The 12,514-nt window shown below is 57.0% G+C and overlaps 1 protein-coding gene across 2 annotated transcripts in view; it reads right to left on the reverse strand.

The window, feature by feature from the left end:
• The window catches only part of ATOH8 (atonal bHLH transcription factor 8), a 34,358-nt gene that overhangs the window by 14,126 nt on the left and 7,718 nt on the right, over window positions 1-12,514 (reverse strand). Inside the window, exons 2-3 of one of the 2 annotated variants that reach the window (XM_079941349.1) lie at window positions 9,560-9,751; window positions 5,119-5,264 (exon numbers count right to left, since the gene is read on the reverse strand). In XM_079941349.1, coding sequence (XP_079797475.1) covers window positions 5,259-5,264; window positions 9,560-9,751 — 198 coding nt within the window. In that variant the 3' untranslated portion in view covers window positions 5,119-5,258. Of the gene's footprint in view, window positions 1-5,118; window positions 5,265-9,559; window positions 9,752-12,514 lie in introns of those variants that run through there. The other variant, XM_079941348.1, reaches the window with a different exon arrangement.

Consider the following 12,514-nt stretch of genomic DNA (forward strand, 5'->3'; position numbering starts at 1 on the left):
ACTGTGAGAAACAGGAGCCCTGTTAGTTTAAGCTGCTGCTAGAGGCGTTTCTGTGATCTGAAATGCAAAGCTCTCTGCACTGATTCAAGGCAACAAGAGCCCAAACTCCCCAAACAGGAGCCTGGGGGAGCCCAGGGGCACTTCCCTGTCTGTGTCCTAAAGCCCCTAGTTCACGCTTCCCTAGAGTCTTTGCCTTCAGCTCAGGAATATTCAGCCCCAGCGTGTGTGGATTTTCGTGGAAGGAACGCTGTGCATTACTTGGCAGCCTCCTCTGTGCCAGGAGCTGGGACACAAAGATGAAAGGGCTGACAGTCTAGCTAGAGAGGTGTCCTAAACACACATTGTGTGACATAAGGTAATGTAGTATAGAGTTTTAATATCACATAATTTATCAGGTAACATATCACCTAAAAACACAATAAAATGAGCTCTCAAATATCACATAACGGAGTATCACATAATATATCATGACTTCATACTGTATCATAGGATGCGCTCCTGAATTAGACTCTACACCCCCCTAAGGTAAGGGCAGGGAGGTGGCCATGCTATGGGGCCCTGCGGTGGAGGCTGGGGTAGGGGTCAGGGAGGGCTTCCAGGAGCAGGACTTAGCCAGACAGACAGGGTAGAAGGGCATTCCAGGCAGAAGGGACGGCGTGAGCACAGAGGCCAAAAATAGCCCCTCTGGGCGAGGAGTTCTGCGTTGATGGAGTGTAAATTGGGACACCGGGAGTGACCGGCTGGAGCCAGGTCACTTAGGGGGAGGGGCAGCTGCCCTGTAAGGGAGTCTGGCCTCTACCCTTGGCCTGTGGAGAGCCCCTGAGGGGTCCTGAGCAGGGGGAGTGAGGCAGTCAGACCCGGCTTTCAGCAGAGCTGCTGGGAGGGGCTCAGGTGGGTATGAACCGTGCCAGGGAGCAGCTGGGCGGCAGGGCCAGGCCCCAGGTGGCCGTGAAGTCTGGGCAGAGAACTAAGCACCGTGAAGGCAGGAAAGGCTCCTGCTTCGCCCTCTAGAAACGTTTATACTAGGAGGCCAGGAAGGCAGGGATTTATACCTTCCCCTAGAACCAGCCTCCAGTCTGCAGGGGGAGGTAGAAAAAGGACAACCAGGGCCTGCTGGCGCCCCCTGTGCCAGGCGATCCACTGTGCCAGGGGCAGGCGCTCAAGAATGGGCAGTGGGAGGGCAGCCCTGCCCTCCATTCTCCTCCCACTGCTCCTCTGGAAGCTCCAGGTCTGGAAAGCAAGTTCTGGTCACTGGTCAGACCCCACGTCATCACCAGGGGCCTGGGGCCAGCGGCCACGCCTCCTTCCCCAGGCCCTCCTCACCTTCGGCTCCACGGGGACCAGCTTCTCAGGCAGCAGACACGGGAGGGAGGACAGAGTTCACAGAACAGTTTCACATCCTTTGTGCCACTGACCCCTGGATAGGTGGGCAGTCAGGCTGGCATCTCCCAGATACGACACTTGAGCAAGGCCACCCAGCTATGCAGGCCCCTGGGCAGAGACGAGACCAGCCTCAGAGTCCAGATAGGTAGCTGCCCACCCAGGCCTTAGCAGGGAGGGGGGACCTCGGCCCATGCCCAGCCCTGCAGACGGGGAGACGAATGGCCCTGAAATTGTGATAAACTTATATATATTTTGTCCTGCCAGAGCTGCCACTTCTCCAACCGAAACTGGGAAGAGAGGAGAAAGGAGTGAAGTACGGCGCCTGAGTAAAGCGCAGAAGAAACGCCCTCCGTAGCCCGAGCCTCAGCGTGTGAGGACCGGCCACCCACGGCGATGTGGACGACAGGCTTTTTCCACTGCCGGGGTGAGGGGCAGCCGAGCTTCTGGGTCTCACGGGACAGTGCCGGGGCAGGCAGTGAAAAAGGGGTGCCGGCACTGAGAAAGGAAAGGGGAAGCCCCCAGTCCCCTGCCCCTGCCCCGTGACCCCCCATGAGGTCACACCCATCTGACACCTGGGAGGTGTCCCTCTCCCCACCTCCACCTGGCAGCCCTGGGCCTGACTCTCAGCTCCCCCTCAGGGGTCCAGGGGGTGTGAGGAAGGTGGCCAGGCCTTGCCCTCCCCTCCCCACCGCCGCCAATGCTGGCCTCCCAGCTGCCAGCCCTGCCCCAGCACAGCCCAAGGGCCCCACTCAGGCCACCCGGTGACTGCTCCCAGGAGGTGCCCAGATTCCAGGCAGACGTCTCCCAGAAGTTTCTGGCGGTGGCGGCGGTTCTTAAAAAAGGCTTCCTGTCATACTGCAATCAGCTGGGGCGCCAGGCGCTGAGCGTCTCATGAACGCCACTGCTCTCCCAGAGCGTCTCCGTGTTGCCTTCCGATGTGTTGATGGCAGTCTCCACGCCCTCTCTGCCCCCGACCCTCCCTCGGGTTGATGACTTTCTGCTGCCCTGCCCACACTGTGCCCTCCCGGGCACCTTCTTTCTGCCCCGTCTCCTCCAGCCCAGGTTTTATGACAACAGTCACTTCTAACCGCCTCCCATTTTAAGAGCTTTGGGAAGGAAAAACAGTTCGGCAGCGTCCAGGATACCTAATTAGGTGGCCTTCAGGCACCTTAGAGGAGGAAGAAAAGTCACAACTGGTGCAAGAAGGGGAAGAAACACCATTAAAAGAAAACAAGGGGAAACCAAATAAAGAGCGGAGATAAAGAGTCGGGAGAAAACAGCGGCGCCTGAGAAACACGGATTCCAGCCGCCAACTTTTACGGCGTCCAGCCCTGTTATTCATAAGCGAGTTTCCTCTCTCACAAAGGACCTTTTGCACGGTTTTCCCTGCTGCCTCCAAACCAGCTGCTTGTGCTGTTGTATCCTGAGTGATGATGAGGCTCTGAAAGGGTTTTTTGGGAACAGATGGCCAGGGGAGAGCTGGGGAATGTGCCAGCAGAGCGCTGGGCGGGCTGCCAGGGCCTGCGGTGACTGAGTGCTTGGGCTTCCAGCTCGCGTGCTTTCCCTGCCCTCTGCCCTCCGTGGCGCCAGCAGGCCTTCCCAGCGAGCGCTCGGAACATCTGGAGTCTGGGGCTGCCAGGAGGGGGGGCCGCGGCGGCCGGGCGGGGGACCCTCTGTTCCAGCGGAGCTCCCAGGGCCTCGCCACCAGGCCCGCCTTGTGGAACAGCTAATCAAAACCACAGCGCTCGAATGGGAACCAGGCGCGCTCCCAGCTGCAGCCAGAGGCCGCCAGGGCAACTTAACCCCGTGTCAGGCCTCGCTGGCGGCGGCACTGGGGGCGGGGGGCTGCTGACACCACCACCCCCACCGGCCCGGCCCACCCCTTGCCACCCTCAGCGGTCTGTGGGCTCCCCGCGGCTCAATGGAGCCTGCAAGCGCCACAGCCTGGCTGCTTACATAAGAGCTGCTGCTCCTGACAAGGCCCTGCACCCGCATTTGCTGGGGGTCTCCGGGCTCAGGCCACCCTACTGGGCGGTATGTGAGCTTCAGGGCCCGGGCGCGGCTGAAGAGCTCGGAGTTTGGAACCAAAGAGACACGGGCTCAAAGCAGCTCCACCACTTCCTCGCTGCATGGCCTTGGGCAAGCTACTGCCCTTCTCTTGGCCTCAGTTTCCCCTCCGTGCAATGGGGAAGTGGTGCTAACTTGTGGGGTCAGCATAAAGGGTAGAGATAAAGTATGGGAGGTGCTCGGCACGCAATGGGCACCCCCCGCTCGGTCAGCGCGACTGTTGGTGAGAGTCTGTTTATTAGCATTATTACCACGTACAACCACACGTTATGCATGTTCTTTGGTATGAATCCGTGAACTTTGAAAGCCCAGGGATTTCTGGACTGGCTAGGTGCTCGCCCCCCTTTAAGGATGCAGGGCCAGGGGGTTTGTCCCGAACGCCGGACAAACAGGAGTCCCCCATTCAGAATTATTTGCCCTTATCTGCCCTTTGTCTGGTCATTCATCCATTCCAGGCACTGCCCTTTGCTGAGATGATCCTTCCTGGGATTCCATATGAAGTTGTTACCTTGTGGCTGTAAATTCCTGAGATTTCCCTTCTGGCACTGAGAAAAGGCCAGCCCTTTCTCATACTGGATCTCCTTTAATCCTTCCAGCAAGGTGGCGAGGAAGGTTTATAAGCTCACACTTTACACACGAGAGAACGGGGGATCAGAGAAGTTAGGTAACACACCCAAGGTCACATGGGTAGGAAGTACCAGTGCCATGATTCAAACCCAGGTCTCCAGCGCCAAAGCCTACACTTCCCCTACTTCGTGGTCTTGCCAAGGGTCTCCCTGTTGTATGTGCCTTAAAGTTAAATGACAGCACCAGAGAGAACTGAAAGGAACTATAGGGTTCTCTCAACTCAACACCCACCTGTAGCATCCTGGACCACTGAGCCTCTGAAGGGGTTTCCAGAGGGGCACTGGCTCGAAGAGATGCCCTGGAGGTTAGAGCATCAGAGGGGACTTTGCACGTCTCTGACTTTCTGAGCAGGAGAGGTTGGTCCCTTCTCACTGTCCGAGACCCCAAGTTTTCATTCATACACAGCACGGTGGGGAGAAGGGTGGGGTCTGTGAGTGCGTGTCAGCGGGGGAGAGGAGGAAGAGGTGAAGACAGTGTGAAAGGAGAGGGGAAAGCAGTGCCCCAGTCTCTCCCCCACCTCGGGACCACCCGGCGAACAGCAGAGGGCCAAGTTCTGCGTTCCAAGGAAGCTAACCTGGGGGGCTCCCCAGCCCACGACCCCTCCATCCCAGTCCCTGCCAGCCGTGTGGACTAACGGTGTCAACCGAGAGAGGAGAAACGGCAGCTGAGAGAACACTCCGTGTTGGAACAAACAGCTGGCGACAAACGTCTATGTAATTGGAATGCCAGAAAAAATAAATTGCATCCATTTTTATGACAAGAAGGGAATTTAATGGTGGTTTCCCACCCACCCCCCTTCTTTCCCAGCATAGACGGACTCCATGGGCTTTGAAAGCACATGGTATTTAACTCAGTAACATGGCTCGGAGGATGTGGAAACAGGACCTCCTCTCACCACCCCATTTCCATGCGGGGGGCGGGACAGGGAAGTGATAGGAGCCCCGGGCACCTCTCCTACTGGCCAGTTCCTCGGGCCTCTGAGCCTAAGATTCATTGTTCCTGGGACAACGTCAGGATCCACCTTGAAGGGGTGGCGGGAGGAGTCAACGGGGTGATCTGTCAGAAGTACTAAGCACCCAGCACCTCGCCTGGCGTGGGATCCAGGCTCTAAGAACGTCAGGTAGTATCAGGATTCTCCGGGTGCACTGCACTGGGGTCCTGACAGTCTCTGTGAGCAGCTTTCAGATCTGTGTGAAATGCCCGTGATGGGCAGAGGGGAAGGGAGAGTAAACGCCTGTTGTCATTGAGACAGAAAAAGGAGCTGAGGTGACCTCAGTTCGGAAAGTCTGACCAGAAGGGGCCTTAGAAATCACTTCTGGGGTCAACTCACCTTACAGAAGTGGAGACCAAAGCCCCAGTGGGGGTGACTGTGTACGTGGCATGTGGGGACAGAGACAGGACAGTGTCCCTCAATGGGGACTCTGGGGATGCAGGAGACCCTGCACACGAGGGGCTGGATCCAGCCAGAGCAGGAGCTGGAGACTGCCTCACATACTCTGGGGCTCCGGAACAGACCACAGAGAGAGCAGGTGCCACCAGGTCCTGTCCGAGGCCTGGTTTCAACCACCCAGACAGAACCCTCTCGGCTCCCACTGACCCCCCAACCCAAAACCAATGTGCTACCTCAGCTGGCCCCCAGCACCAAAAGTACAGAAGTCTGCACCCAAGATGTTCTTCCCAACAGGGGTCCGGCTACCCTCGAACCTGCCATCACCACGAAAAGCCTCCCCTACCCAGAAAGCAGCAGGAAGAGAGAAGATGCGGTCGAGCTATGCCAGCCTCACTGCCTCCTCTGGCACTGGACCACCCACAGGGTGAGAAGCAGCCTCTGGCCTTGCAGAGCCAGCCTTCCCTGCCCAGCTGGCACACACGGCTACAGCCACAGCTCTGGGGTCACCAATCGGTGCCCAGGTGTCTGGTAGGGCCCTTAGCTCAGCGCACCGTAATGGACTTATCTCTCCCCCCACCCCACCCCCGCCAACCTGGGGCCTGTGAGAAACCTGGGGGCAGGAACTTACTGGCCATTTACCGCCAGGGCTTAAGCTATGCCATCAGTGTTTGTAGCTGCTGCCGCTGTCATTATTATTATTATCATTATTCACTGGAAGGCAGGGCCCTAGACTGTGGGAAACTGCTCGTCTCCTATCCCGCAGGCCCGGCAATGCCCACCCTGCCCAGGTGTGGAACAGTTCTGCTTCTCTTCCCTTCTCTCCTCCTCAGAAGCTCCCAGGAGTCGCTGCTTTAAAAACAGGAGCTGCGGAAACATGGCCCAGAGCCAGGTGCTTAATGTGCATTATCTCCGGCTGCAGCCGGAGCTCGAGCTGAGATCTGCAGAGCCCTTCCACTCCTCCCACCTGTCTCTCCGCTTGGCAGCCTCCGACGAGCCTCTCTGCACGACCAGGGCTTCCAAACGGACCCTGGACCCTCAAAGTCACCTCCTGTGAGGTCCAGATACAGAGGACTCACCCGTCAAGGTCCCCACCCCCAGCAAGGAAGGGCTGAGACAGGCAAAAGGATGTGCCTGGGGCCTAGAGGGTAAGGAAAGATCACTTTAAATCCCACTCTTAACACAGGTCTGGAGGGACAAGGCAGCTCATCAGGGAACACTGAGTACAGTCTGTCAAGGCGGTGTTCTGGAAAAGGGTCGCCCAGCCTCTGGGGCACATGAACGGTGAGAGAGCCGCGTTCCGTGGGACAGCTCAGAGCGCCATCAGTGGCACTGGTGATGACCATTTATGAAAGACTTCCTTTCAGCTGGTCACTGACATCAGCATCGTTTTCTAGTTTCTTCCTTTCTTTATCCTCCATTAGAATGTAAGCCTGACTCACTCCCATCCCCAAACCCTCAGGCCGCCCTGAATGGCTGCAGGGGAGGGGAACAGGGGCTTGATTTGAGCCTCACATCCACCTGCCCTGTCCACAGGGACTAGGGAGGGTCAAGCCCGCCCCATCGCAAATACCCGTCACAGTGCCCACGTGCTGAGGATGGGATTCCCCAACACGGAGCTCACTGCCGCTGCTCGATAGACACTGAACGAATGAATGTATGAACAAATGAAGGAACGCGTCTCCAGGGACACCAGCTCCCTTGGTTCTGGTTAACAACAGGATGGCCTATCCCAGGCACTCAGGGCCACTGGGCGGGTCACTGAAGTCCACCCCTGAGGGCATCCCTGAAACTCACCTACCTGCATGGTGAAAGATGCAGGAAGGCACACACACCAGGAGTGGGGTGGTGCTGTGATCCGCCAATCTACCAGGGCAGTTACAGGGCCCAAGAGGCCTCAGATGCCCCAGCAGCCCCAAGACCCTGTCCCATCCCTCCCTCTAAGTCCTCTGGGCAACGGTGGCTGTGCAGGCATGGTCCTCGGGAGATGGCAGCCTCAGGACAGCCCGCTCGGCAGGAAGGGCTGCAGGATGCAAGGGGCCCCTTGCCCTTCAGAGGTGAGGCAGGACCTCTGCTCGTAGAGTCAGACTAGAAAGGGCCTTGGACATCTCTGATGTTTCCACCATCCCCGTTTATTGAGGAGAAAACTGAGGCAGGAAGAGGTAAAGAAATGGGTCCAAAATGATACAGCTAGTAGGTGGTGAGCCAGGCCTTGAACTCAGGGCTGTTTGATGCTCTTACCCACAATCTAACACCTCAGTCTCCCAATCTGGACAATGGGGAGGCTGGACCAGATAGTCTCTAAGGTGTCTTAGATTTGATGTGATTTCAGGGGAAGCCAAAAGCTCGTCTCTGCTGGGCATCATCACCCCACCACCCCCCTTCTTCCCCCTCACCTCCCAAGCGTCTAGTTTCCTCCCCAGCCCAGGCACTTGCTCCAATCAAAGAACAGGGAAGGAGGGGGACCCAGCACTCTGGCCTTTGGTGGCTGACGGGAGGACTTGGGGAGGGGGAAGAGGGGCAGAGATGGGGGAAATGGCGCCTGTCCATCCTGCCCATCCACACCTCCGACCGACCACCACCGAACGCCAGGGGAAGTTCACCGAGAGTTTACAACCCTCCTTTGTCACCGAGCGCTGCATGGGGCCATCAATCACGCCCTTAATTTACCCGCGTCACCTTCCAGAGGAAAAGCCGCCCTGCGAGCAGCCAGTGGCGCTTCCTCTCTCACCCCTTGAGGAAGATTTCATCTAATTGGTCCACATTAAATCACTCCCAGGATCGCAACGTGCCATCGCCGCAGCAGCGGCAGTGGCTGGCGGTGGGGACGTGCCGGGGCCCTCCCTGCTGTGGGCAGGAGAGTCCACAGAGGGCCTCCCTGGCTGCAAGCCTCTTGAAGGGGCCCCTGGGAAACCTGGAGAACCCAGAGAGGGGCCTCCTTGAAAGGGGGGCTGGGGGAGGAATGTCAGGGATGCGGGGAGGGGCCGGCCAGGAAGGAAGGAGGAGGTGGTAGGAAGGAATGAATGGAGGATGCCAGAGCCACTTGGCTACCCCCCCCCCACTCCCCATCCCTGGATGCCCAGGGGAGTCAGGCATCTCTTACCACCTCTACCCTCTTCATGGATGCAGACTGGGTCCCACCCTCTGTCTCTCTCCCTCTAGCCTCGTGGGCACAGAGATCCAGAGGGTTGCCATGAGCCTTGCTCCACACAGCCTGGCAATGACCCCCAACTGGAAATGCTGGAAGTCTAGGCCATCTGCGAAGCGAAGCTGTGCCCGACATCTTTCCTCCCGCCCGTATTTCTCCAAACACATCAGGCTTTGTACAGGCTGTTCCCTCTGCCTCAGATACTGTTCCTGCTTCATCTGCCCGGTGACCTCCTTGTTGTCCAGCTCAAACACCACTTACACAAAGATGACTTTTCCAACTCCCTTGGGCAGGAGAGGTCACCTGTCCCTCTCTGCCTGGCCTTCCCCTGCCCCAGCACAGGCCTCCAGTGCCTCCTTTCCTACACTCTTCTGCCCTTATCCACAGGCAGGAGGGTCTCTGAGCATCCTGTGACCTGCAGGGGTGCTGCGACCATACGTGTATCATTTTTATACCCCTGCCCGGCAAGCGCGGCACATGGCTGGGGCTCAGCAAATCTCTTCAGAACGAATGAATGAATATCACGTGCCTTAATACGCGGCCTCAGGTAACCCACAGGCCAAGTCACATTACCGAAACACACCAGAGGGCTCTCCTGGGCTGTTACCAGTTCAGGAGATCTCACCCTGATATGACATCCATCAGGGGTCGCATGGGGGATGCATCCTAAGAGCACGTAAGGCCAGAAAGAGCTTCAGAGATAAGCTGTCCTCCTCATTTAAGTGATGAACACACGCAGGCCCAGGGTGACTGTCCCAGGTACCCAGCAGCCCCGTTCCCAGGAGCAGAGTCACACACAGTCCCAGGGGTCTGAGGAGCCCTGAAGCTGGCACGAACCCCAGCAAAGCTCCTAAGGGCCGAGCTCACCGGTCCCTCTGGAAGCCCAAGCTCCCGTCCCCACCTCTCTGTCTTCCCAGGAGGCTGCCGCCTGCGTGGCTGGCACGTACCTTGCGCTTCTTGGCGCGGCCCTCGGCCTGCAGGGTGCGGGTGCAGCGCTGCACGCACTCGGAGAAGCTGAGGTTGCTGTGGTCGGCGCTGTAGTCCAGGTCGGCCAGCCGCGCCAGGGACAGGATGTAGTTACAGGCGATCCTCAGGATGGCCAGCTTGGACAGCTTCTGCCCATATGAGTAGCATGGCACCTGGAGGGTGAGAAGGCGTCAGGAGGGGCTGCCAGGCTCTCTGCTGAGAACGGCCTGGGGGCACCTCAGCCAGGCAGGGGTAGGGTCCCTCTCACGGACATCTGCACCGCCGGGCAGGGGACTGCAGGGCGGCAGAGGTGGCCCATCGAGTCCCTCAACCCGGATTTTATTCCCTGTTCTGAGCACCCGCCGTTTCCACACTCACCACCTTGGGAGGCATCCACGTTCCCACGTCACAGGGGAAGAAACCGAGACTTAGCTCTTGCCCGAACGTCAGTGCGCACGAAACACAGTGAGTTCCCCCAGGACAGAGCTCCACCCCCCTCCCTCCCTGAGAAGGAATCTCTCAGAGAGAACCGATGTTTTTTAGCTCTGAGGGTCTATTTACTCATTCAGTGGCACTTGTCTTGCTGGGCACTTGGGGTCCGACCACAGATAATAACTCGGGTCTGCCATCAGAGAACTTACACTCAAGAGGGATGTTATAACGTCAGAGCAGAGTTAGGTGCCCGGGACTCTGGGAACAGACCAGAAGCAAAGTGTCAGTGCTCAGCTGGGGGGCCCACACACGATTGGCTTTCTTTTGCTTTTCTCTTTTTCTTTCCGCCCTCTGGACCTGGGGCGCTGCTGGGCATTGCAACAGGACAGCCCCAACCAGACTTGACAGCCTTGACGTTCATCACCAACTAGACACTCACTAATGGCACAGGGATTTGTATGCGTGAAGCGATGGGGTCTCTAACATTGTCCACCAATGCTCCTGCTACTTGAGCAAAAAGCTACAAAGACTGCAGCAGAGTTCTGTGTCGTAACACGGAGACATCACCACAAAGTCCACCCGACAGGTGCTAACCAATACAGCTGCTCTGACGCGACGTTCACCTAAATGGCCCAAACGTGCGCTGCAGCCAAGGCTGCGGCATCCTCCTCTCTACGGCTCTCCAGGATCTACACGCAGCGTCCATCCCCACCACGGATACCTGGTACTAACCCTCAGCCCACAGAGAGTGGGGCGCCTTGCAGGGACCACTCAACAAGCACGCCGGGCACTGTTCTGAACCAGCGGTTCTCAACCAGGGACAATGTCGTCCCTAAGGGGCAGCTGGCAATGTCTGCAGACACTCTTGATCGTCACCACCGGGGAGCAGGCGGGGAGGGGCTACTGGCCTGTAGTGGGCAGAGGCCAGGGAAGCCGCTAAACATCGTACAATGCTCAGGATCCTACGATGCCTCCACAGCAAAGAATGACTCAGCCCAAAACGTCAGCAGCGCTGTGGTCGAGAAAGCATGATCAAGAGAGCCGCTTCAGATGAGGACCCTAAACGCGTCAACATCTTGATCTCACGTTAAAGCTCACTTCGTCCAGCAGCTTTCCCTGACCTCCCACCCAACCCTACCCCGGGGACTAGGGCTGCCTCCCCTTGCTGGTGCTCTGATAGCCTGCCATCTGTCCTTAACTCCTGATTACTGGGACTCATTTCATGGTCAGTCTCTGTGTGAGCTGTCAGGGGAAGGCCTCTGTATGCAGAGCCTAGCCCTGGTCCTGCCCATCACCGGCCTCCAAAGGGTTTGTTGACTGAGGGAATGAATGAACAAATGAACGCTCTCCCTCCATATCTAGCAGGTGACTCCAGAAGGTTTAGAACTGGGTTCAAAAACCGTTCTCTCTCTCCCTCTCTCCCTCTCTCTCTCTCTCTCTCTTTTTCTTTTTGGCCACACCGCTCAGCTTGTAGGATCTTAGTTCCCGGACCTGAGATTGAACCCGTGCCCCCTACAGTGGAAGCATGGAGTCCTAACCACTGGACTACCAGGGAATTCCCAAAATTCTCTGAGGATAAAGATTTAGTTATTTGGTGCAGAGGTGAAGCTCATACACCTTTTGGTCACCTGGGCTAACTCCTGGCTCTAGCTACAAACCCTGGGCAAGAGACATAACCGTTCTGAGCCTTGGTGTCCTTGTCATATAGCTAACAGGACTGACCACAAAGCGTGGTAAGGACTAAAGGAGATGGCATATGTGCTGCACATAGTAGGGCCTGATACAAGTCAGTGACATTATTACGGTGGGTGTTGCAGAGGGTCTCTAAAGAGGGTCTCCAGAGAGGGTGAGAAGCAGGAGATCTGGAGCCAGGACATACTGCCTGCTCATCCCCCACCCCCTGGGGGTCCTGAGACCACAGGCCTGAGGTGAAGTTTGCTGTCACCTTTCAAAAATCCTCTAGCACACATATATATGGAATTTAAGGGGAAAAAAATGTCATGAAGAACCTAGGGGTAAGACAGGAATAAAGACACAGACCTACTAGAGAATGGACTTGAGGATATGGGGAGGGGGAAGGGTAAGCTGTGACAAAGCGAGAGAGTGGCATGGACATATATACACTACCAAACGTAAGGTAGATAGCTAGTGGGAAGCAGCTACATAGCACAGGGAAACCAGCTCGGTGGGAGGGGACCGCCTGGAGGGGTGGGATAGGGAGGGAGACGCAAGAGGGAAGAGATATGGGAACATATGTATATGTATAACTGATTCACTTTGTTATAAAGCAGAAACTAACACACCATTGTAAAGCAATTATACTCCAATAAAGATGTTAAAAAAAAAAAAAAATCCTCTAGCAGCCAAGGAGTTGCCCTTCACCAGGCCAGGAAATGCAGGGAGGGGCAGGGAGGTGACACAGGGACCACCAACTCCTGTGCATTCCCCTTCCCCGTCCCAGTCCTGGCCACAGCTCCAAACCCATCTGAGAAAAGCCTGCAGAA

Source organism: Stenella coeruleoalba, assembly GCF_951394435.1.
Source record: "Stenella coeruleoalba genome assembly, chromosome: 13".
Taxonomy (NCBI): Eukaryota; Metazoa; Chordata; class Mammalia; order Artiodactyla; family Delphinidae; genus Stenella; species Stenella coeruleoalba.